The sequence below is a fragment of the Vombatus ursinus genome, unplaced genomic scaffold, assembly GCF_900497805.2.
Source record: "Vombatus ursinus unplaced genomic scaffold, bare-nosed wombat genome assembly UNPS02014794.1, whole genome shotgun sequence".
Lineage (NCBI taxonomy): Eukaryota > Metazoa > Chordata > Mammalia > Diprotodontia > Vombatidae > Vombatus > Vombatus ursinus.
Window position 1 is genome coordinate 18,864,939 of NW_020954572.1, and position 26,986 is coordinate 18,891,924.

Genomic DNA, 26,986 nt, shown 5'->3' on the forward strand with positions numbered 1-26,986 from the left:
TGTTATAGCTACTTAGAGAAACTTGATCTCTTATATTTCTTTAAGAGAAGACTCCAAGTCTGGAACACAATCATGAGTGATAACCTTATATTTTTAGTAATTTTTTCATTTTGTTTTTTCAGTGAGAATGTAGAAGCTGTTGCTCAACTTTTATCCTTGCCACGGTGGATAGAAACTGTCATGGCCCGAATATCAGGTTACAATTTGAAAAATGCTAAAGGTTTGATTTATGTCTTATTTTCAGATAAACTCCATGAGAAACTAATTGTCAACAACTTAATTATGAAATTTATTGTCTGAAAAAGTGGATGAATTCCCTAACTACTTTTTCAGATATGATTTTCAAGCAATGTGCAGGCAATGTGAATGGAAGTTTAATTGAAATCTAGTAGATTAAGTCACTTGGAAGATCAACTTTAATCCTTTTTGTAATGAGAAACTTCATTTTGGTTTCTACCACATGTATTCTGTAATTTTCAGAGACCAATCAATGTATGAAGTGCATTTAAAAAAATTTAAAAGAAACACTTTAGCTAATTCTATAACAGGAAAGAAAGCTTATCCTTCTTTTCTAGTCTCTAAAGAGGAAGATTGAATTAGTGGAATAGATCAATATTTTAAATCACAACTTTGAACCATAACATTCCCTCAACTCTATTCTCAAGACTCCTGGAATTCCTTTAGTTTTCCCTACTTTGGTCTTGAATTTTATATGTAGGTATTTTTCCTAGATTTAATTAAATCTTAAATAAAATGTATTCAGTTAATTTCCTTAAAAATTTACCTTGAAGGAATGTTAAAGGTGTGATGTTTTCTGAAAGCTAAAGAAACTATAAAGTTGATAGGTATATTTTTCATCTATATGTTTAATTCAGCAGGTGCTTATTGATGACTCTGTTGTGCTTAACACTACTATTAAGAAAACAGAAAAAAATCACATGACATGATTCTTTTGAAGATATTTGATTTCTATGCCACTAATTAAAATAACAATACTATATTTAATATAGTCAAATGCAAGATTGGACAAGTGTTATAGGATTTCAGAGAAATGATCTTGGTTAGTTTTGGCATTCAGGAAAGATTTCACAAAATAAGATTTCATTTGGGCTTTCAGCAATTGGTAGGATTTGGGTAGGTAGTAGTGGAGAAGATATTTCAGGACAATGAATGCCAAAGTGGAGAGTTTAGGCTTGATTCTATCTATGGTCAGTGGGAAGTCATTAAATTTTTATGAGAAGTGGGCCGGAAGGATGATTGTGGTATTTTAAAGCTTAATTTGGTGGTTTGAGAGGATGGATTGGAGACCAAGTAGAAGCAAAAATACTTGTTTGGTTACTAGTGTAATCTAAACATGAAGTTATGCAGTCCAGGACAAGGGTTGTGGTAAAGTACTGGACACAATTTATGTAGTCCTCAGTTACTTACCATTAGTGTAATTAGTGTAACTAAATTAAATCAAAGAGAGATTATTAAGAAGGACTGATCAGATGTACAGGAAATAGCCCAAAATAACGCTAAAACCCTGAGAATGCATGATGACACAAATGGTCAGATTGGTAGGGGGAGTCAGTTTGAGGCAGAAAAAGTTGAATTCAGTTTTCACTGTGTTAAGTTTGAGTGGGATATATGTATTTGGAAATACAGACCTGCCATACTAATAAGAGGTCAGGACTAGAGATAAAGATTTGCAAGTCATCCAAATAGATATTTGAAGAAATAAAAATGGATGAACTCTTTGAAGAAGAAAGTATAGGGAGATAATACATGGCTAAAAACTGAGCTCTAAAAAATGCCCACGTTTAGAAAATAAGAAGATGCAGAGAAGACAGAAACAGTAAGATGTAGGCATAGAATATGTCAAGAATAGCATCAAGGAGAATTTGAGCTTCTTGATTAAGAAGAGTTTTGAAAAGATAATCAGCAAATTCTGTAGACTCTGATTTTTAAAAAAAAATGAAGACAGAGAAAAGGCTATTGGATTTAGCAAAATTGAAACAATTGGTGACCTTTAAGAGAATAATTGCTGTTAACAGAAATATTATCTTTGGAATCCACAAATCAGCTCTTCTAGGCTTAGAATTGACATAGATCTAAGTAGGAACTTCCATAGTATTCGGTCCCTAATGTTCATATATTGTTGCGAGTTATTTAACTATCCATAAAGAGAAAATCAAATGGATGAAGACTTCCTGTTATCCAGACTGTGACATGCAGTTACATATGCATGTAGAGCTCATTCATCAGTACCTGTATCTGATACAATGGATGCAAATGGATAGTGACCTGGACTTGTCATGCTAGATTGCCTTTCAGAAATTATGAAGTTCTTTTTGTTTACCGCCAAGCTTCTTGAAACAAAAGTCCATTTTTTAAAAAAAATAACAGTATTGTTCTAAAGTTTAGACTCACCCAAACATCAATACTCAAAAAAATATAGTCAGTCTTGGGGGAAGAAGGAGCCTTCTGCCATTAATACTTGATAAAAAAGAACTTTTCTATATTTCCTAACTGGCTTTTTAGCCATTGTCATTCTAGGCCTTGGCCCATTGAGAGCTCAACAGAAATATCACTGCTTAATGATGATATCAGCTCTTATCCTTGTTTTCTAGACATTCCTCTAACTGCTATGTGGTGGTAATCTTTTGCCAATATTCTTCTTGACTACTATTTCATTAACTTTTGTATTTAGACCTAACAGTCTTTCAGAAACATTTACCACCACTTAGAGTGAATGTGATTATTTTTTTTTTACCAGCATGAAGCTGAAGATGTAAAAGAAAATTAACTCTTAAAATTTGAGTAAACAAGATTGTTTCTGAGTAGATAAAAACCAACCTGTGTACTGGAACAATTATCCTCTGAATAGTTTACACCAAAACTGAGTTAGGTTTATCTGGTATGATGGTAATGTCTGTGTTCCTGTTGTGGATGACATGGTGAGAATTTCCCACTCTATTTTGAGGAAATAGCTTATGCCTGCTTCGCTGTAACAGAAATAGAAATCTATGCTTTAATCATGATTTTTCTGTATTCCTGTACTATGATTCCATTTGAGAGGCAGTTTTGTATAGCGAATAGAGAGCTTCTTCCAAGTTCTGAAGGTCTGTGTTCAATCCTCATCTCTGACATTTTAGTTGTATGACCATGACTCTCCACTTAAATCTCTGAGTGCTTCTGGGAACTAAGATTATAAATTGTAGGGCATTTGCCAACCTGCATTGGTACAGAGAGGAGCTTCCTCACTAGAAGTTCTATATGTTGATGAAATTAGAGGTTCAGGCAAAAAAGTAAAGATTCCATTTTATTCTTTAATATTTCAATAAAGAAAATTCACATGTGATAACAAGCCGTCAGGGCCTTTAGGTAGGGAAAGACCAAGAAATTTCTAGGGAATACATTGGCAGTCTTTATTCTAATTAGCTCTTAAAGCTTGATCCCAGATACCTCTTAAATTTTTCTTTGATGATTTGTTATGTACTTGTGACTTTGGAAATGCCTAATTATTCCCTAATTTTCTTTTTTTTAACTTACTAATTACTTTGTAATCTTAGTGTTTTTGAAAGCAACATGAAAACTTTTCAGAAAATGATAGGTTGACATTTGGGAAAAAATGGAAGATGATTATAACATGTATTACAAAATCCCCTTAAGTATTTGTCAGGCTAAGGAAATTAATTTATCTTTTTTTTTTCTCTTTCCTCATTTTAAGGAGAGATACCAAAAGTTTCAGTCTTGGTCAATCAAGGAATGGGTGATACTACTTTGGAGTTTCATTCTATACTGAATTTTGGAATCCAGCCTTCGTAAGTGTTTCAATATTTATCAGACATTTTTCAGTATGAGCAAAATTGAAAGTTAATATTTGCCCTGTAAGAAATGCTTTATAAATTTCTTTATCTTTTTTTAAAACTACTTTCCTCATAGAATATTAAAAATAATGATAATAATAATAATAATGGTAGCAGCTGACATGTATATAATACTTTGAGGTTTGCAAAGAACAAGATATATGTATTTTGACCCATAGTACCCTGTGGAGGTGGTGCTATAGATATTATTGCCCCCATTTTACAAATGAGAAAACTGAGGCTCAGATTTTACATGACTTGTGTAATGATCATACAAAATAAGTGTCACATTTGAGCCCAGGCCTCTTGTAACTCTTAGTACAGGCTTTTTCCCAATATACCTAGGTGCATCTCTTTCTGTTCATGTGGATAGTGTCAAGTGAGAAGCAATGTGGTACATTGAAACATGTGCTTGAATCTGGAATCAGAGAAGCTCCTTCAAGTTCTGGTGCTACCACTTACTTTTATGACTGTTGAAAGCTACTTAGCCTCCTTATCTTAAATCGAGGAGTTGAATGGGATGGCTTCTAAGGTCCTTTCTGGCTTCAAATATGTGATTCTATGAAGTGTTTCCTGATGCTCTCCTTAGAGTTTGGGTTAGTGGGTAGTACTCTAAGAGATGCCATAGAAAAATAACTGGACTAGGAAGCATGAAAGACTCATGAGTTCAAATTATAGCTCTGCCACTGATTCACTATCACCTCAGACAAATCTCTTCCCCTTTGTGAACTTGTCTGCAAAATGGGAAGAATTAAACCTGCTCGTGTATTTCGGAAGCTAGTTGTGAGGGTAAAATGAAATAATGTATAGATAAATACTTTGAAAAGTATATTATATATCATATATATATATAATGTATGTGTGTGTGTGTGTATATATATATAATACAAGTAAAAATTGGTATCATATGGCTAGTGTCTAGGGTATGCTTTTCCTGATCTGATTCTTTCTGATACTTTTTATCCTATTCTTGTCCCAAATGTTTATTATCGATGAAAGTCCAGACAACCAGAAACAGCTAACTTACATTAGTATAGAATGTTACTATGCAAACATGTCAGCACTAATATTTACTGGTTCCCTCTACAGATCCAGATCTCAGCACGTAATGTAAAATCTTCTCTCTCCTTTTCCTTCCACTCTGACAGTCATGTTGCAATTGCTTCTGTGTCCAAGGTTGAATTCTGTGAATATGATAAACTGCTCACCCATTAAATGTTAACAAACGCTAGAATTGTATTACCCTCTTTTACAATTTTTTTTTCTTAAAGGCAACATTGTATTCTCTTATGTTTTAGGACAGGTATCTCTAGCTTTCCCATATTCACTTACTGAAGCAACTTTTAAAATAGTATATGTCTGTAATTTCACAAACAACAACAAGCCTGTATCATAAAAGGTTAGATTTCTTTCTGTTTTAGAGCCTCTTAACTCCCCTCAGTAGGCAATACTTTTATTAATTCACTAGCTAAATTTTTCTTTTTTTCTTTTCAGAGTCAAATTCTCTAGCAGCATAAAAGAGATGTTGGTTCTCTTTGCCACAACAATTTATAGAGTTATACTGAAGGTGCCTCCTGATGAAACTGATCCTCGGATTCCTGCAATGACCTGGGGCACCTGTGCTTTCACCATCCAGTCTATTGGTAAAGTATATAATGGAATTGATTGGTGGATTCATTGGAACAGCTTCTTTTCAAAACGTACCATTTTTTTTGGTGTGTTTTTTTTTTCCTTGATTCTCTCTGATAATGTGGAAGGGAAAAATGGGTTTCTCTGGCCTTTGGATTTTTTTCCTCTACGATGGAGACTAACTTGTACTTTGTACATTCATGAATCACATTCATGAATTACTACATAATGTGCTATAGAAACACAAATATAGCATATCTGCAGCACACTGCAAAGTTCTCCTTGTCTTCTCTTCATGCTTTTGAAGGAAGACCAACAGTATTTTCTCATCCTTTGGTAGTTCTTCTGTCTAACTCTTGTGACTACTATATCAAAGTGCTTATTTATAAGATGATTATCTAATGATCAACTATATCATTTCAGCTTGCTCCTTTCAATTATCTCTAAGCAGGTGATTATCAGCTCTATTTATCCAGCCCTAACATCTCTCTAAATCTCCAGTCTACTGACTCCAATTGCCTGTTGGACATCTTGTTGTTCTATACATATCTTTAATTCATCATGTCCAAAACAATTCATTATCTTTCCACCAAAACCCTCCTGTCTTCCTAATTTCCCCATTACTATTAGGAATGCCACTATCTTCCTAGTCACCCAAGCTCTCAACCTAGATGTCATCCTCTACTCCTCACTCTGTCATTCTTTCCTATCTAACCTGTTGCCAGGTCCTGTTACTTCAACTTTTGCAACATCTCTTGTTTATGGCCTCTAATCCCTTCTAATATCGCCACCCGTTGGTGCAGGCTCTATCGCCTCACACCTGGACACTAGTCCAATAGACTTCTGATCTTGCCATGTCTCTCCCTCCTTTAGTCCATCTTCTGCACAGCTCTTAAAATGATCTTCCTAAAGCATAGGTTTGGCCTTATCAGCCCCTTATGCAATAAACTCCAGTGACTCCTATCCCTTTTACCTTCAAAATTAAATTTAAAATCCTTTGCTTGGCATTCAAAACCCTTTATAACCTGCCCCTCCCCTAGGGTTTTCTAGGTTTCTTACATTATCCCTTTTTCCTCCCTCACCTCCCTCCACCTTATATTCTTTGATCCGGGGACCCTGGCCTTCTTGCAGTTCCTGGCATAAGACACTCCATCTCCTGACTTGGGCATTTTCACTGGCTGCCCCCCAAGCTTGGAGTGCTTTCCCTCCTCTTTGTATCCCCAGTCTTTGGCCCAGTGACTGGCACAGTATTGTTGACTCAGCTTGTTGCACTTGTTTTTCAGATACTCCTATTTACTTCTGTGGCCACTAGACTCTCTGTCTTCCTTTGGGGATAGAGGAGGGCCTTAATTTAGCCAGAAGATATAAATATACAAAGCACCTCATTTTTATCGGGTTTCTAGATTCTTCTCTCTTTTTTTCTGACTACAAGTCTTCATTTGATCATAATACCTTGCATATAGTTAAGTGTTAAGTAAATTTTGAATGGATGAACTATCATTGTTAATTACATAAACTTTAACATTTTGAGAACTCCCAAATCTTTAACTGAGTCCTTTGAAACCCATTCTACAATATCTAGGCTGCATGTGGGTCTGTGCTCAGCTTTCCTTTCCTTCTCATGTACTTTATACTCTTTGATGGAGTAGTCATTTGCCCTCAAGGTTTCTGTTGTTTCTCCTTCATCAGCTCATTCCTCGTTAATGACTAAAATCAGATCCCAAAAAACAGTTCCTCTTGTTGGTTTCTTCCTCTTTTGATAGATAAAATTATCATTCAGGCGTGTTGTATTTTCAAGCTGCTTTGATTTTGGCAGAGAAAAAGCTTCAGCATTGAAACCCCTCATCACTACAGTAAAATGCTCTTGTGCCAGGTTTATGATATAAACTTCTTATAACAGCTTCTTCTGTCATTGTCGTCTGTGATGTAACTTCACAGCAATATTGTTTCTGTTTCTCCCTCTATTGAGACTAACCCATGAGTTCTTTGCCATCTTTCCCACCCACCCCCCACGCCTCACAGGGTTCCTGGATTGGCTCATAAGATATCTCATAAGCATCTCAAACTTAACATGTCCATAACAGAACTCATATCTTCACCCTCAAATATATCCCTCTTCCAAACTTTGCTATTACTGTCAAAGGTACCATCACCCTTCTAGTCACTCTGGTTCAGAACTTAGTGTCATCTTCAACTCCTCACTGTCATTCCTCTGCAATGCTAACCAGTTGCCGTGTCTTGTTTCTGCCTCTAAAATATTTCTTAAAGATGTCTCCTCTTGGAGCAGCTAGGTGGCGCAGTGAATAGAGCACTGGCCCTGGAGTCAAGAGGACCTGAGTTCAAATCTGGCCTCAGACACATAATACTAGCTTGTGTGACTCTGGGCAAATCATTTAACCCCAGTTGCCTCACACACACAAAAAAAATGTCTCCTCTTTTACATTCATATAACCCCTACCCAAGTTTAGGCCTGCCTCAGGTCTAACCTGGACTTTTATAATAGCTTCTTGTTTGGTCTCCCTGTCTTAAGCTTCTCCCCACTACAATCCATCCTCCACACAACCACCAAGGAGATTTTCCTAAAATATAGGTTTGATCATGTCAACCCATCAGCTCGTTAAATTACAGTAGTTCCCTATTGGTTCTAGGAACCCCTCTTTTTAAGTCTCTTCACAAGCTAGCCTCATCCTACCTTTCTAGTCTCCTTATATTTTACTCCCCTATTTATATTCTCACACTCTGTGTTTCAGTCTTACTGACTTGATCTTCTGTTCTGCACACAGGATCTCCCTATTCCATGCTTTAGCCTTTTTTCACCTGTCCCCCATGCCTGCATTGTACTCCCTTCTCATCTCCATCTCCTGGAACCCTAGTTCCCTTTATAACTCAGTTTAAGCACCAACTCTGGACTCAGAAACATAACACTTACTAGCTGTGTGACCCTGGGCAAATCCCTTAACCCCATTGCCTGGCCAAAAATAAATATATGTGTGTGTGTGTGCGCGCGCGCGCACGCATGCATGCATATGTGTGTGTGTGTGTGTGTGTGTGTGTGTGTATTTTTTTTTTTTCAGTTATCAAGCATTCTTTATTTTTCTCCCTCCCACTTTCCCCCATCCACTGAGATATTTCACATCAGAACAGCCAAGTAGTCTTCTTGGTGTCATATTCAAAGGGAGCCTGTAGGCACAAAACTCCTACCTGTGGCTAAACCAGATTAAAATGTAATTGTGAAACATTTAATAAAAGAAATTAAATAGGGGCAGCTAGGTGGCGCAGTGGATAGAGTACTGGCCCTGGAGTCAGGAGTACCTGAGTTCAAATTTGGCCCCAGACCCTTGACACTTATTAGCTGTGTGACCCTGGGCAAGTCACTTAACCCATTGTCTAGGCCCCCCCCCCAAAAAATGCCATACAAGATAATGTTAATTTGTGGTTTTCTAAATTAATAAAAATCTACCCCTATTGGAGTCTACCACTATTTTGAATCTACCACTACTCTAGAATCATGATTGACCTTTTATCTGGTTAGAGTTCATCAGTCTTCAAAATTGTTCTTTTTTGTAATATTAATGTTAGTGTAAAAATTGTTCTTATTCTGCTCACTTCAGGTCTTCCTAGTGCTAGTGCACTCCCTCACCAAACTGCCCTGTATTCATTTTGTATCCTTAAGAGTGTATATGTTTTTTTTCACATTGGAATATAATCTAACTCCTTGAGTGCTTGGTCACTTTTACTTCTGCTTTTGTATCCTCTGCACTTAGTCTAATGCCTGGCACATGCTGTTGTTGTTGAGTGGTTTCAGTTGTGTCCAACTCTTTGGGACCCTATTTGGGGTTTCCTTGGCAAAGATACTAGAGGATTTGCCATTTTCTTCTCTAGCTCATTTTACAGGAAACTGAGCCAACCAGAATTAAGTGACTTGCCCAGGGTTACATAGCTAGTAAATATCTTCCTAAATGCGTCTTCCTAATTCCAAGCCCAGTGCTCTATCCACTGTGCCACCTAGCTGGCACAGACTAAGTACATAATCAATGCTCATCACTTGATTGATATTCCAAAGTATACTGAAGTTTTACATGGTTCCTGAGGTTTCATCTTAAATCACAGCTTCTCTATAAGAAATAAAATACAACAAACAATTAAGTATCTCAATATGTGAAAGACAGTGGTACTGGAAAGATAATTAAAGGCTAAGTGGAGGTTTTTACAGTCCAGATTTGGGGAGGGAAAATGAAGTTTATCTTAGTCTACTGTAGTAGAGGCACCTAGGTGGCAAAACGGGTAGATTGTTGGACCTAGAGTCAAGAGGACCTAAATTTAAATCCTGCCTCAGACACTTACTATCTGTGTAACTCTGGGCAAGTCGCTTAACCTCTGTCTGTCTTGGTTTCCTCAACTGTAAAATGGGGATAATAATAGCACTTACCTATAAGGTTTTTTTTGAGGATAAAATGACATAATATTTGTAAAGCACTTTGCAAACCATAAAGTACTATGTAAATCCTAGTTATTAATATTGTTGTTATAATTGTTATCATTTTCATCATTATCATTACCTTTGAGTACTTTGCATGAAGTGCACTGGAAATGATGAAGAAATTTAAGGCCATTAAATCCCATTTGGAAAATGATAAATTCTATTTGGGATTTTAATAAGCCATATTTTCCATTTCATGAAGTAGGAAGATAATAGGGAAAAGTGATCAGAGTACTAAATAAAATCACCTACAAGAAAAAGATGCAATTAATGTGGGAATGGAGTAGTGAGAATAATGGAATGGGAGTAAGCTGGAATGCTTATTCTTTTCCAAGACTGATCACTTAGCTATATCACAAAGCATTCTTTGAAATTAAACTGCAAAAATTATAAGTTACGTCTAGTTGATCACCTAATACTCATTTGTTTAGAAAATTGAGGAAATTTGCATCTGGCTTAGAATTGAAACTTTGAAGGGAAACAAGGTCAAACTATTATAATGAAAACAAACTGGTCTGACTACAGCAGTAGGGGCCATACACAGAAAGTAACACAGTAGATGCTATGATTTTTAGAATCCATAATTTTAATGCTTTTTTTTTTAAATTTTTCAGACAATCTGCTGGAAGATGAAGGCAAACCTCTGTTTGGAGCCCTTCAGAATAGACAGGTATACCATAAGTACCTATTATTTATTATTATTATCCTAAGTAACATTATTTATGTTGTGTTTTCTTAGGAGTCCAGTGTGAACCCAGTGATTATATTTAACCCTCATTAACTTCCTATAGTATGCAAGAAAATAGAACTAAAAGCATTAATTGGTATCTTGTTGAAGAATGGATACATACTTCCTAGCACGTTTACAAAACTATCCTCATTTTGGAATGAATTACTTATGGAACAGATTCCAGAGAGTAACATGCAAAATTATTTCAAGTCGTACTTGTTCATTTTAGTTCAAGTAATTAGTTTTCAGCAAACTGGCCTTTGTTATCTCTTGGCTCCTTGGCATTTTACTGCCTATCAAAATCCCAGTTTCCCAGTACTGCAGAGATTTGCAGGATGGCAGGAGAAGGACCTTGAACAAGTTTCACTCCAAAAACTTCCTGTAAAGCATACAATGGGTCATTTATCTCTCCAGATCAGGAGATAGAATTCCCTTGCCTCTGCACAAACCTCCTTTGCCCAGTACTGTTTCCCTCCTCTCTTGTTGGCACCTAGCTTGGCAGTAGTCTTCTCAGTAACAAATGTGTTTGTAGTCATGATCCTGAACTTGGGAACCCTTGCCTTTCCTAACATTCATTCCTCTACCTTCTAAGAGAGCAGTGTTTTAGCGATGGAATGATTTGGAATTGAGCATATGTGGAGCTCTTATTCCTACAACAAATGCCTAACTTTTTAGGTGTGCAAAATACTGTGGTCCTATGAGCATGATTATAGGATAAGTGTAGGTTTGTACACTTCAGATTTGGGGGAGATAAGAATTTTATATTAGTTCAGTATAGTAGCTACTTTGAGTTGTTTACATGGAATATAGCGAGGATGCTCAAAGCTAATACACTTTTCCTGAGTTAGGCATTCATTACAATTGTTTCTCTGTCATGATCTACTTTGGAATTTCTTGATTTATATTAGCACAGGCATACAGTTCTAAGATTCAAAGTAAACTAAGTTAATACTTAAAAGTTGTATTCTAAGGTAGTAAAAATTTTTATCAAAGTTGAAATAAATACTTCTTTGGGGTGAAAGCTTAAAATTTTGGCTAGCTGATACTGAATTACATAAGTTTTCCAGTAAGTAAATGAATGAAAAGGCATTTATTAATAAGCACTTACTTTGTGGCAAGCACTGTGCTAAGTATTAGGGATATAAATAGAAAAAGAGGAGACAGTCCCTGCTCCTAAGGAACTAATATGCTCATACTCTTAATTGGGGGACACAATACATATAAAAGAGTTCAGCTGCAAAGTAGATTGAAAGCCCTAGAAGGTCTAAGGGCACAGTGGTTGGGCAGATGGAAAGGCCCAGGAGTCCATGGGGTACATCAACAGGTCAAATGGCAGTGCCCATGGTGCCCATGGAAGCCATAGCAGCTGGATAGATGGTAGGGCTTGATGTAGTTCTCTCTCTCACTGCAAGGGTTATGATTGGAGGACTCCTAGTTCATCCAAGTGTTCTTCCTACCTGGCTGCCCCAGTGGGGCCTGGGTGGCCCAGGGTCTTCAGAGGAAGGTTGATGGGGCACGCAGGAAGAAGGGAAGGATATACTTAATGGTTCTCTTTATCTGCATGGGATTGAGGTGCCTGTAACATCTGTAATATCTATCATCCTTTCTATCTATCTATCTATCTATGCATATATATACATATATATACACATATATATAACAGATATCTATTATTAACTTAAGCCATTTTACAATTTTAAAAAGTTACTGATTAATAAACATAAAACATTTCCATAAATCCCTTTTCAATCTCTTATTTCACACATTTGTATTTTATATAGTTAAGAGCATATACCTTATAGGGTTTTTTATTTCACTTGACTATTTAATATACATATTTCCAGGGATTGATATAGTATGCCTACTTATCATTTTTAATAGTTGTATGTATTCCATCATATTACTCTGTCAGAATTGACTTAGCCATTCCTTTGTTATATTGTTTCCAATTTTCCCATTAGTTTTAACAGGTATCTTTATACAAATTACAGCCTTTCTTTTTTTCCTCCTTTTTTCTTCCTTCTTCCGATTTAGCACAGTGGCCTGAAAGCATTAGTACAGTTTGCTGTGGCACAGAGGATTACTTCTCCTCAGAGCGTGATACAGAAACATCTAGTCCGTCTCCTATCAGGTAGTCTTTGAATTGTTACTGTCTCATTACATTTCCTGATACACTTCAGATGATATAAAAATGAGTTAACTGGAAAATAATATACTCCAATAATTTAAAAAGATACTTAACAATGTTAGTGTCTATATAGCCTGGCAAGAAGTCCATAATGAATACCTAGCTCATGAAAAACTAGACGTCTTCCACAAGCACCCAATTACACACCACTCCAAGTGGAGAATTCCCAGAACACTGCTTCTCTTAGTCTGCTATAATCAGGAGTGGGGAACCTGCAGCCTCGAGGCCACATATGGCCCTCCAGGTCCTCAAGTGGGGCCTTTTGACTGAATCCAAACTTCACAGAACAAATTCCTTTAATAAAAGGGAAGTTTGGATTCAGTCAAAGGACCACACTTGAGGACCTGGAGGGCCACATGTGGCTTCAAGGCTGTAGGTTCCCCACCTCTGCTAGCCCATTTAGTTTTTTCTTTCCATATGCATTCTGTTAGCTCAGGGCTGCTGACAACTACAACTACTAGTATTGTCTCTTTCCAGTAGAAAAGGACATGTGTGTGTGTGTGTGTGTGTGTGTTTTGAACTACATTGTGGGTAATTCTGTTTAAGATCCTAAAATAGTAGATAAATCAAGTAGAACTAAATTGAAACCATCAAAATGCCAAATAATAATTTACTTTCAGTCTTTAGCCATATAGAATTTCTGAGAGGCACACAGTAGTAGAACTGGTAGGATATTGACAATTCCATAATATACTCGAAGTGCATACATGGTTCCTAATTGCTACAAAAGAAAAATAATCCTTATGATAAAGAAGAAATGCAGATTGGTGTTTTCTTTATCATCAAAATTTTTTTGAATACCTACTTTTTGTCCTTATTGTGGTAGGTGCCAAAGGTATAGGAATGTAAGCCACAGTTGTCTATCTTCAAAGGGTTCACAATTGATCTGGGACCCTTACATAAAAAGAGATTATATTAGATACATTACAAGGTAGCATACAGTAAGTATCGGATGAGGAATGCAGAAAATGTGCTAGAGGATTTAGGAAAGAAACATCAGTTAGGACTAGGAGAGTCAGAAAAAGTGAGACTTGAACTTGTCTTTGAAGGGTGGGCAGGACTTACTTGAGGGGAGAAGAAGAGAGAGAGAATTCCAGGCTTAAGAATAGTTATGAGGAGGGGGCAGCTAGGTGGCGTAGTGGATAGAGCACTGGCCCTGAAGTCAGCAGGACCTGAGTTCAAATCCGGCCTCAGACCAAATACTTGACACTTAACTAGCTGTGTGACCCTGGGCAAGTCACTTAACCCCAATTGCCTTTAAAAAAAAAAAAAGAGTAGTTATGAGGAAAGTCCAAGTTATGTTTGCACATAAGTCAGTTTGGCTGGGGTTGTAGGTTCATGTAAGTAAATGTGTCAGAACAAGTTTGATAGGTGAGAGATAGCTAATGGCCTTAAAAGAGAAAATGAGAACTGTGTTCTTCTTTAGAAAGAGGTAAGTTGTTGATGGTTGCCAGAAGGGAATAAAGCATGAAAAATTGTGGGTTAGGACAATAAAATTGCATGATTGTGTGTGGATCAGAAGTGGTCTAGCGTTGAGGAAGAAAACTAGTAAGGAGATTATTGTATGAGTAGAGGCTGAGGTAATAGGCATGTGGTGGTGGGAATTGTGGTAGATGGAAGGGAGAGGAGGAGGTGGGTAGAAAAGATTAAGAAGGAGGAAATGTCAGAACTTTGTAATAGTGGAAGAGACAGAGAGAGAGAGAGAGAGAGAAATGATTCCAGGATTTTAGAGCTGACTATCTTGGTATACAGTTGATATATAATTGATAGTTAAATCTTGAAGTACAGGATGATTGGGAGAAGTTTGATTTCATATCTTTTTGAGTTTTAAATGACAGCAGGAGATCCTTGTGAGTATTTAGAGATATGGAGCTAGAGCTCAGGTGATAGGTTACAGAGAAATAGATTTCACAGTTAAAGTCACCACATAAACGTGACGATTGAAGCAATCAAGGTAGAGGAGCTCTCTGCGAGAGAGTATAGATAGATGAACATGAAACTAAGGGTGACTGCATTTGAGAATTTAGAGGAAGAAGTAAAGCTAGGGAAGAATGCCATAGAGACAGGGGAGTGACTGAGGGGTTTTGTAGTCAAGAAGGAGTCATGATCCACAATATCAAATACTACTGAGATGTCAAGGAAGATAAAGGCGCAGAAAAGATTGTTAGATTTATTACTAAAGAATAATTTTATTAGTCTGCTTAGAATAGAAGCCAAAAGGCAAAGGCTTAAAAACTGATTCATAAAGCCATGTATACAGACTTCTTATTCCAGAAGTTTGATGAAAAGAAGGTCGGAAATTTGACAGTACCTCGAGGGAATACCAAGGTTTTCCTTCCATCTTTTTAAAAATAAACATTTATTGAACATCTCACGTGTCAGTAGTACTATACAAGATGTTGCTTATTTAGAAAAAACAGTCCTTTTTGGAAGGAGGTACTTGAATGTTGGGCAAAGGAATTTAAATTTTACTTGATGAGTAATGGGTAGCCATTAAACATTTTTTCACAAATCTGTGTCATTACATCCAAACTCAGATGCTTACTACATGTGTGACCTTAGGTGAGTCATTAAATTTTTCTGGGCTTCACTTTCTTTATTTGTAAAATGAGGAGCTTAAATTAGATGGTCTCTTTGGTCCATTCCAACCCTAATTCTGTTATCCTGTGACCAGACCAATAAATAAGGAAAATTAGTCTTCCACTAGTATGAAAGATAGATTGAAGGGTAGAAAGAAGGCAGGAAGATTAGGAGACTATTGTAGCAGTGTCCTGCCTTTTTTAAAGCAGTGGTCTAGGCAAGTTGTAATGAGGACCTGTACTAGGAAAGTGGGAGTAGAGAGGAGGGGACAGATGTGAAAGATGTGGTGAAATCTCTAGGATATTGGAACTGATTGGTTATGAGAGGTAAGGAAGAGGAAGGAGTCAAAGGAAACTATTAAGTTCAAAACATGGGAGATGGTAGCGATGATAAAGTGAAGTCAGGACTTGTAGCATGATGGCTGAGTGAAAGGCTATGACTTAGTCCATCTTCTCTATACTACCTTGAAACAACTACAAATGCACCAAATTAAAGAACAGTTTGTTCCTTTATTTATTGATACTTTTATAAAAATATCAGCTTAATTTCCAAATATTGCCTTTCCCCTTCTAAAACCTTTAAACAAAGATTTTAAAAGAAAAAGAAAAAGAAAAAATAGTTCAGGAAAACCAGCCAACACGTTAGCCATGTTTTGACATTGTATATAATTCTCCACACTCATAGTCTCTCACTTCTGCAAAGGATAGATTGAGGTGCATTTTCTCATCTCTTTTCTGGGGCCACATTTGGTCATTATAATTATACAACATTCATTTTCAGAAAAGAACAGCTTTTTATAAAAAGAACTTTCACAGAAAAAAATCTTTTGGGAAAATTAAGAGACCGTAAGAATGAATAGTGAATAAACAGTATAGAATAAAAGAAGATAAGGAGAAACCTCTAGAAGAAAACAGATTGCAGTGACAACCACTTTATTTCTAGAAGAGAGAACATACCACAAGATCCTCTCAAAACATAAAAAGTGGGGGGGGGGGGGATAACTAGGTGGCACAGTGGATAGAACACCAGCCCTGAAATTAGGAGGACCTGAGTTCAATTCCGGCCTCAGACCAAACACTTGACACTAGCTCTGTGACCCTGGGCAAGTCACTTAACCCCAATTGCCCAAAAATTAAAAAAACAAACAAACATAAAAAGTGAGATAAAGTAAGGTCTGGTATCTGTAGGATTGGAAATAATATTGTTAAAGACGTCAAGGAGACTATTTTGGGAATAGACACTGTAGAAAAGATGGTAGAAAACCTTATTTAAGTAATGGATTCTCTGTTGAATAAAATGCCTTGATCAGAATGAAATAATTCATAGATGGAATACCAGTAACAGATTAAAATGATATTTAAAATGGCAAAGCTAGAAAAATCTCAGATCTTTACAAACCAAAGCAGTAGGGCTAGAGGACAGAGCTTGCAGTAACAATTTGAGAGTTATGGGGCTCACAGAAGAAAAACAAAGAAATGATCTGAATTTCATTCTAGACAATCATTTATGAAAATTGCCTGGAAGTATTGTATATAGAAGGCAAAGGGAACGCATTAATAGAATCTATGGGACATTGACAAAAAGGAATCTTACTTTCATGTCATTTAGAAATATAGTTGCCAAGTTTGGTACTTTAGCATCAAAGAATGAATTTTTTAAATGTCCATAGAGAAGCAGTTTATATAGCAAAAGGCATCAGCTAGGATTGGGAAACTACCTGCTATGTGACAGGGATATAAAGGCTAAAGACAGTCTTTGTCCTCAAGGTGCTTTCAATCTAGTGATGATGGGGTGGGGTGTATAGCAATGTATATTTATAAATAAATACAAAATATGAAGTAAAGCAAGTGGAAGGATAGGAGAGATTGAAGAGGGGAGCTGACCTTAAGTAGAAAATAGTACTTAGTACTTAAGCTGATCTTTGAAGGAACCTGTGGATTCTAAGAGGTGGAGTTGAAAAGTCAGAGATAAACAGCAACAATAAGTAAAATAAGAGACTATAGAGTGCCATAAAATGAGAAGCAAGGGAAATTGGCCTGCACCTACAATACCTCCTCTTAAAAACAAAACCTATGCCATTTTGGGAAAAGATGATTCTTCAGTAAGGTCAGAAACGGTAATTATTTCCTATGGAAAAATAAAAAACTGGACACAGCATTTGACATGTAAGTTGACCAACAACTGAAACTTAAGGAACTAACCTGGAATTGAATGCAAGTAATGACTAAAGGATGACTCCATGTTTACATGAACGAAGTAGGTGATAAGGCTACCATATTTTTTCAGCTCAGGTCTTTGTGAAAACACAAAGGTTGAGAACTTGAGGATAGAAAAACAAACAGATAGAATGAGATCAACTGCTGGATTGAAGGAAAAGGCAGGGAGAGAATTGAAATAACTGGAATTTAGATATGCAAGTGAAGATTAATCATACAAAGATTGAGAGAGGTTGTAAAAGCCCTAGATAAGAGACTCCTGGCGTTGCTACTTGCTGGCTGTGTGACCTTGGACAAATAAGGTGGTTGGGCTAGATGACTTTTAAGATTTCTTACCATGCTAAGTCTCCAATCAGTTCTATTCAATGAGCATTTATTAAGTACTTACCACAGGCCTTCTAGATACAAAGGTAAAAACTAAACAATCCCAAACTTCCGTAAGCTTATACTTTACAAGGAGATATAACATCAACTGAGAAAAGTAAACTTAAAATAGATGTCAAATAATGGGGAGGAGAGAATGACCGCGAGGAGGCTCAACCAAGCTCTCTTGCAGAAAGTAGCACTTAATGGATTCCAAGAGGTGAAGGTGAAGAGGGAGAATATTCCAGGCTGTTTGGGATAGTTGTCCAAAGACATGGAGGATGGAAGATGGGATGCAATGCACAGAGAATAGCAAATAGACTATTATTTTTAAGTGTAGAATGTATAAAAGAAATGAATATGAAATATCTAGAAAGATCAATTGGATCCAACTTGTGAAAAAATTTAAATGCTGAATAATAGGAATTGTATTTCATCCTAAAGGCAATAGGGGAGCCATTGAAGTTTCTTGAACCTGAGGAGTGACATGGTCAGATCCTTTCAGAAGTATCACTTTGGCACCTGTGTGGAGGATATCTGGAGGCAGGGAAACCAATTAGGAGGTAGCTGCAATAATCCAGACAAGAAGTAATGAGAACCTGAAGTAGTGTGCTAGCTATGGGAGTGTAGAAAAGGGGATGATACCATAAATGCGGTAGAGTTCGGAGCCACAAGTTAGGACTTGGCTATTTATTGGATTTGAAGAGAGAGGAAGACTGAAGGAGAAAGGAAGAGTGAAGATAACTTCAGAGTTACCAACTTGGGAAACTGGAAAGATGGTGGTGCTCTTAACAGAAATAGGAAGAGAAGTGAAGGGTTTTTGTGGGGGGGAGTGGCAAGAGGGAGACAGGGAGATCATGAGTTATGTTTTGTACATGTTGAGCATGAGATGCCTATGAAATATCCTGGTAGAGATGTCTACCAGGCAATTGATGATATGGGACTAGAGCTCAGAATAGAAATGACATTTGAATATGTAGATTTGGGAGTCAACTGCATAGATATAATAATCTATGGGAGCTGATGAAATCACCATTGAGAGACTATTAAGAAAGAGGACTGCTTAGGACAGAATCCTTGGATACCTTAATCCTGGATTGCAAGGGGGCAAGAAGGTGGTAAGATCATTTGAAAAATTAAGTCATTAAAGAAATTAACAATTTTTTCAAGAAATTTAACACTGAAGTAGAAGACAGAGATATATGACCATACCTGATAGCAGTGGAAGGGGAAAGGAAAAGGTCTGGGGTTTTGTTCAGCTTTTTAAGGATTGAGAACATATTTGTAAGCTAAATAATGGAGTCAGTGGAGAATGTGATGTTGCAGATACCCGAGGGAGAGAATTTCTGCTAGGACAAGGTTCTGTGGAGGCTGGAGAGAATAGAATCAAGTATACAAGCAGAAGGAATAGCTGAAGGGAACAGGCTGTAACATTTTGTGTGACCAGAGAGAAGGAGAGAGTGGGTGATTGATAATATCATGCTCTGCCTACAGAATTTAAACAATAAGGCACTTGTGAAGTGATGTGCCTGCCCAGATTTCACCTTCAGTGTTCTGCTCCTTTGCAGGAGTTTAAGGTTTCTGGGAATGGAGGTCAGAGAGAAATGGCTGAAGCAAGGCCTGTGGGGCAGCCTGAGCATTTTTGTAGCTAGAGGAGAGTAGCCATTCCATCAGAGAGATGAAAGATTCAAGAAAGAGATGATGATTGAATGAGGTGAAGAAGGCAGATTGAGATAGAATCAGAAATACAGATGAAAGAGTTACCCTTGGAAAGAGCGCATATCTCTTCTTCCATTGGGATAGGAGAAAATACAAATGATGGAAAAGTAGTTGAAAATACTCCTTAAAACTTTGGTAGACCTATGTTATATCAGTACTTATTGCACCAGCACAGACCACAGCTCTTTTGTTCTTTAATTGGCAGTATTTATTAGTTACTTTGGCCAAAATTATTCAACATCTACAAAATATAGCTAGGCTGTCCCTTTTGACAGACACAGTCTATTGCTGAGTTTGTACTCAAAGCCATTGCAGGCTTGCCAAAATTCATATTTCTCTTGCATTGACTTAAGAACCCAGGTTCACCTTCACACCTTGATGAGACATTTATTTAAAATATATATATATATATATATGTATGTATGTATGTATGTGTGTGTGTGTGTGTGTGTGTGTGTGTGTGTGTGTGTGTGTATATATATATATATATATATATGAAGGGAAGAAAAGGAATAAGAATTTATATAGCATCTATTATGTGCCAGGCACTGTGGTAAATACATTTTTCCCCCAGCATTTCTCATTTGATTCTCACAACAACCCTAAGAGGTAGATGCTATTATCATCCCCATTTTTCAGCTAAGGAAATTGAGGCAAACAAAGGTTAAGTCACCTAAGTGCCTAGGGTCACACAAGTAAGTGTCTGAGGTCAGATTTGAACTCATGTTTCCCTAATCCAAGCCTAGCAGTCTATCTACTGTGCCACTAGCTGCCTCAAAAATATAAAAGTTTTTCAGGTGAAGAGGAGGCTGAATAAAAGCATAGGTGGTAAGATCATTGGTGGAAGAAGGTGGGATTTAAGATTAAACAAAAATGGCGTGGTTTTAGAATAGCCATTGTAAGAAATGTGCTAAGAAGTCAACAAAAGGTGAAAAAAAGAATTCCCAAGCAAAAGTGTGTACACACTAAAGTTAGATCTCATTAACTTGTGGTTGGACTGGTCTTTGTCTGAGGCGATATCTTAAGGAAAAGTTTAGCTAATGTTACTTTGCACTATTATGAAATAATAAATTTAGGAATCATCAAACCCAACTAATTGTTAACCATTCAATTTCTTGACTGCTAGAATTATGATCGTCAAGCAGGATTGACTACACAGCATATTAAATGGAGAGTAGAAATAAATAAAAGTATAGTGTATTGTTCTTTGAAAACATGATTAAATGATAGCACAGAGACTAGTAGAGTACCAATATTTTTAGCTAAGTGTCCTGATTTGACAGTGACCTAAATGTAGCAGAAAAGGACTATTGTGAAGAGAAGCCTACTTACTGAAATTGAATCCATCAGATAAGAGGTTTCAGGCTAGCTAGACTCGCATAAAAGCAGTTGAATTTCTACTGAAAATGAATGGATGATGAAAAGACAAAAATGAAGGAAGAACCAGTAATGAAATTGAATGAATATCTGGAAGATCAGTGTTCAGGTGGTAGAAAATTATTTTTATGTTGATGCAACTGTGTGTAGAAACACTGACCAGCACAACGTAGAAACAACATAAAGATATACATTTTTTAAAAGATGGGCTTCAAATAGCCATTGCCTTGATATATGAATAAAATAGGTGACTTGAAATATGTACAATATATTATTTACTAGTAGATATACTAGTTGTAACAGTTGCTCTAAAATGTGTTCTGCACCATGATAATAAACAACTGAACCATATCATTTTAATTTAATACCAAGGATGAAGTGTGAATAGAAAAAGACAAATAGATAACTTTAAAGTCAGAGAGAATCTGAGAAGGCTTTGCCATGCCAGAAACTATCACAGTAATAAAATAAATCTCCTGAGCCATTCTCCTCATTTTTAAAAAAAAAAAAGGTAAATATAAATTCTAAAGTTAAAAAAAAAATTGATCTATGCATTCCCAAATTGGCTTCTCATTCTAAGAGATTACAAAACTATAGATAAAGCCTCAGTGCTATTAGATTCTTTTGATATGCTGATTAGCTCTGCTGAACTGCTTTTTTCCCTTTTCTTTGTCTTTTATTTCTTGTTAGAAGGATTGACTCACTAGGTAAGGGAATGATTTGTTTTGAAATCAAGGTAATATAAAAACAGAAATCAACAAAAATAAAATATTTAAGAAAATTCCTGGTTAAAAGAATTTAAAATATATAGGTAGGGGGAAAGGGAAGATAGATATGTAAGAACTTAAGTGCAAGAAATAATGCCTTAATGTGTAACATCTGGTCCCTTCCAGCTAATAAAATTGACAACACCTATATACATGCAAGATGTTTTATTAGCACCTTCTACCCACCCCTTCAATTAATAAAATTTTTATTTATATCTTTATATTCTTCATTTCTAAATATATTCTTCTGATCTTCTCTATCCAACAATATATTCTTTTTAAAACAGAAAAAAAGGAGCAAAACCAAACTGCATCAGTGAAGTCCTAATAGTACATATTTGTAGTGTTTTACATATAGAATCTCCTGCTTCTGCAAAGAACAGAGAGAAGTTAATTTTCTCGTTCCTTCTCTGGGGCCAAATTTGATTATTATAACAACATAGTGTTTGGTTTTGTGTGTTGTTCTTTCTGTTTACCTTTTTACAGTTATTGTATATACAGTTGTCATGGTTCTGCTTACTTTCTCTTCGTCAATGGTATCAAACTCAAACAGAAAGGGAAGCCACTAAAGATACATAAGGATCCCAGTGGGCCGTATATTGACTTAGAAAGCCATGTGTTAACATTATCTATGTTCTGTTGTATTTTTATTTATTGTGTTAAATATTTCCCAGTTTAATCTGCTTTGTGATTGTTGCCATCAGGTTGTATTGCTTTGATACTTCCTCTCTTTACCTGTTCATATATGTCTTCCCATGCCTTTCTGAATTCATCTTGTTCATCATTTACTACCACAGTGATATTTCATTACATTCATGTTACATGATTTATTTAGCCATTCTCGAATCTGTCAGTCGACATTTATTTTGTTTCCAATTCAATACCACAAAAAGGCCTGCTATGAATATTTAGTATTTATGTGATCTTTTTTTCTGTCTTTGACTTTCTTTCCACCAACCCATTCTTACTACCAAAACATTTTTCCTTATCTGAAACTAATGAAACCACTATTTGCAAACTAATTATCATTATCTGGTTCCTGTGAGAGGTTGATAACATTGGGCTTAAACAAAGAAGAAAGGAATGAACTGAAGGAGGAGATAGCCATGGGAAATTGGAAACAGGCCATTTGATTTGAGAAATGTGCCTTGTAAATATTTATCTCTGGGATATTCGTTCAGATACTTGATTGAAGTGGATCTCTGTCTCTGTAAATTTTCAAAGCCTTTTTACTTTTATATCAATTCTCTATATTCATAGAACAGACTGAATTTTTATGAGTATATAATTTTGCATTCACGGCCCCTACTTCTTAATTCTATAAATGTTATATTCCAGTTTCTTTTTGTCTCTTGTGATTCTGAAGTACAGAGTTTAGAATTAGAAGATTCAGGTTCAGATTTTGCCTATGCCACTTACTATCTCTGTGACTTTGGTAAAGTCGTTTGAAGCTTTCAATTTCCTCTACTATATAATGAAGGGGTTAGATAGGATGACCTTTTACAATCCCTTCCCACCAGGGATGTCTAGTAAATGTTTAATAACTAGCTTTCTGGGAGGGAAATATGCACTTGACATTTTAAAGTTTAACTTTCATTTTTAACATTTTCTCCATCACTTTCTTAAGACCAGAAATCAACAAAACAATAAATCAAGTCCTGATTTGTAGCATTTGCTAAATTCCAAGGAATAAATGCTCACACTGAAACTTTAACAATCAGCTCTCACAAACTAATTTAAGCAGGCGCTGGCAGTCTCTAGCACACCCCTGCTTCCAGCTATGTGATCTTATGATCATACCTGATTATTGTTCCTTGTTGAAGGATTTCATTTCTTTTTTGTCAGCTTGTATCTTTTCCCTTATGTTCTAGTAATCCTGTGACTCTTATGGCATCCAGGTCTGCTGTGTAGATCTATGTATTTTTCAATGATTTGCATAATTTCTGGATTTTCAGATCCTACTTCTAGCTGTTTCTGTATTGTGTATAATTCTCTTTTGTAAAAGTAAGATTGTTATTGATTATTTCTACTGATTTGGGGGAGGGGAGTGGAGAGTTTTTTCTGATGTGTTCTATTACATGACCATACCAGGGATTTTCTTAATAGTTTATTTCTTCTCTATCTTTTTTTTTTTTTAGCATCTTTTAATTCTGGTGTTTCTTCCTGAGACTTTTTAACTTTTTTCCCAGTTCTTCTTTTATTTGATCTTAAGATTTTTTTTTTCCATCAGTGACAGTTCTTACTTAATTTCTTTAAGTGTGCTATTTATTTATCATTTTAGGTTGTCTTTCAGGATATCTGGTATAGTTTCTTTTCCCTTCTCTGTGTTTTCTGATACATTAGCTAATTTAGTTGTTCCATAGTATTGCTTTTTTGTATCAAAATTAATCTTTGACCATTTAAAAAAAAATTTGAATAGTTTTCAGACTTTTTTTCTTTTTTTAGTGTATTGTTTTGTTTTACAGGTTAAGAGAAGAAGAGGGAGTCTTACCTCACTTTCATTTTGTCACTTTATCATCTTGTATCATTCTTTTTCATCATTAATTTGCTAATCCTCAGAGAAAAGTTAGTTTAAAGACAGCTAATGTTGAGGCTAGAATAACCTCTTTGTCTCTGCCAACAGGCACATAGGCCACTACCTGAGGAGGGTCTCTCCCCCCTTCCCCCACATGTTACTTCCTTTCATACTTATTTGGTCCGTTGTAAACTATTTTAAAACTTAAAAGAGTGTCATAGAGGTTAGGAAACATTGTTTTAAATCCATTTGTTTTTATTCATCCATTCATTCATCTATCCATTCAACAAATTCCCTGTTCCCTTCCAACTCAATTATCTTGGTTCCTTTAACTTTTATTCTTAGGTTTCATCTTTCAACCGTAAAATCACCTCAATATCTTTCTTCTAAACCCAGTATAAATTCAGAAATTCTTTAGTTGTAGCTTCCAAGATTAGGCATAGTGGTTAAAAGGTTTGAATGATAAGTGAGTCCTGTAGTTATGTATTTGAATAGCATCTTTTTTTTTTCTTTATTAAACTGCATTTTTCTTTTACTAGAATTCTACTTTGATGTCTCCTCTTGGTGTGGAAGTGACTCTGGGGTCTTGAAGAATATGTCAGTAGTTGAGAAACTTTAGAAAAAATTTCAGTGTAAGGTCTGGTAATGGACTGCCTAATTATGTCTGAAGACGAACTTGACTATGTCAATAAGGGCCCTTAACTAGACTGTTGACCACCAGGTGATGAATGTTTTCTATCACATGCAGTCATTGAGATCTCCTGTAGGGGTTGTGTTCTGTGTCAATGACTGCATCACAGATCCTTGAATTATTAAAATGCTAAATTGCTGACTAAATTAAATGTATTGTTGTTGTTGTAGTTGTTCTTCCTAACCTGAAATCTGAAGATACACCATCCCTTCTTTCTGTAGATCTGTTTCATGTATTGGTAAGTAAGGACTACCACTGCTTTATACTACTCCAGTGCTTCACCAATATGTGAAAGTGACAAGGGGTTCCTGAAGATTGTGCCATTCAAGTAAAAGCTCTCACAGTTTCTTTGGTACTAGAAAGCCTTCATGGATAATTCTAGCAACAGACCACGTTTGCTTTCAGAAGACCTAGCCTGACTAACATGGAGAGGTTTGTCATAAGAAGGCTGGCTACTTGATGATGAATTCTTTGACCATAGCATCCCATGAAAAAAAAGAAAAATACAAAATATCCCTCAGTCATGTGCACAGTCTCCTCCACCTCCCACTTCTGTAGTGATGTTGACAGAAGATGATAAGAATCATAAAGTTTTTAGGCTGTCCATAAATGCTGGCTTAGATATTGGTACTCTCATTGTGAAAAAATAATTTATTAATGATATCAGAATCATCCTTGAATCACTTATCTATGTATAGGTAGACCACTGGCTTGTTAGATAGAAGATCAAAATTCACATGAAGTTAGAAGAGAGAATGAGGCTAATTTGACATGTAGTTAAAACAACTCTAGCCTATTCTATTTACACTAGTAATTGACATAAAATTACAAAATGGATAAAGGAAAAGACATCAACACATATTATGATCATTTCATATATAAATAGATACAAATCAGTTGCTGTAATGAGAAGACCAAGAGAGCCAAAAAACCATCTTAGCACACAGTGGTCTATTTACCAGGTACATAGATATGGTAGCCAAGAGCAACACTGGTAAAGAACATAAACTTACATGTAAAATTTTATGCGTTAGTGGAATATTATGAGCAGTATTACCTCATAAAACAGTGTGTAGTGGTGGAGGGAAAACACAATTTAGGGAAACTTTGGCAAGATATCCAACTGAAAAAAAGTGATCCGAATGGTTTTCAGAATAAAAATGGAAAGAAAACAACAAACTAAAGAAAGAAAAGATCTCCAAAGATTTTTACAACAAACTTTTCACCATCAAGGACAGAGAAGTCAGTACATTTGTTTGGAATACATCATCACATTCAGAATGTACTTATAGAGGGAAATAGAAATGACAGTGAAAAAACAGAAATGGGTAAAGCAGCAATCAGTTCTCAAGGTATCTGAAAGAAAGGAAGATACCAGAGGTGTGAGAAAAATCTTGGATCTCATTACTAACAAAAAATGGTAATCAAGAGAACATCAATAACTTTCAACCCATATGCCTGTTTTTCCATCTAGATAAAGTTTTTATAAAAATAATTGCCCACATAATCTTTTCATTTTCATGGTAAGCTACATCATTACCATCATACAGTTGACTGAAAGATGGAAGAGAATACTAGATTCTGCTGTGCTTATTGTTTGTTACTTTTAAAAATCATTTGATTTGGCAGAACAGAACACCACCTTAAAAGCTATTCTCCAATAAGACGTTTTCCATCTCTGTCAAAATGAAATACCCTGAAAGATATAACAACAGAAATAATCTTGTTTGGTAACTCCCTAATTGTTAATATCAAACAAGGAACAAAGTAGAGGGACATGTACCTGCCAAGTGTTTGCCCTGTCATGGAGGTGATCCAGACCCCAAATCAAAGAAGGATTCTCTGTAGATGGTAAGGTTCTCTGGATGTACTTGTTTGTA

At 36.0% G+C, this 26,986-nt stretch overlaps 1 protein-coding gene across 2 annotated transcripts in view; it reads left to right on the forward strand.

Annotated features, from left to right (window-relative positions):
• The window catches only part of UBR1 (ubiquitin protein ligase E3 component n-recognin 1), a 159,832-nt gene that overhangs the window by 102,184 nt on the left and 30,662 nt on the right, over positions 1 to 26,986 (forward strand). For both annotated transcript variants that reach the window (XM_027869880.1, XM_027869879.1), the window contains exons 33-38: positions 123 to 220; positions 3,713 to 3,806; positions 5,346 to 5,494; positions 10,575 to 10,630; positions 12,725 to 12,821; positions 25,277 to 25,344. In XM_027869880.1, the coding sequence (XP_027725681.1) occupies positions 123 to 220; positions 3,713 to 3,806; positions 5,346 to 5,494; positions 10,575 to 10,630; positions 12,725 to 12,821; positions 25,277 to 25,344 (562 nt within the window). The remainder of the gene's footprint in view (positions 1 to 122; positions 221 to 3,712; positions 3,807 to 5,345; positions 5,495 to 10,574; positions 10,631 to 12,724; positions 12,822 to 25,276; positions 25,345 to 26,986) is intronic.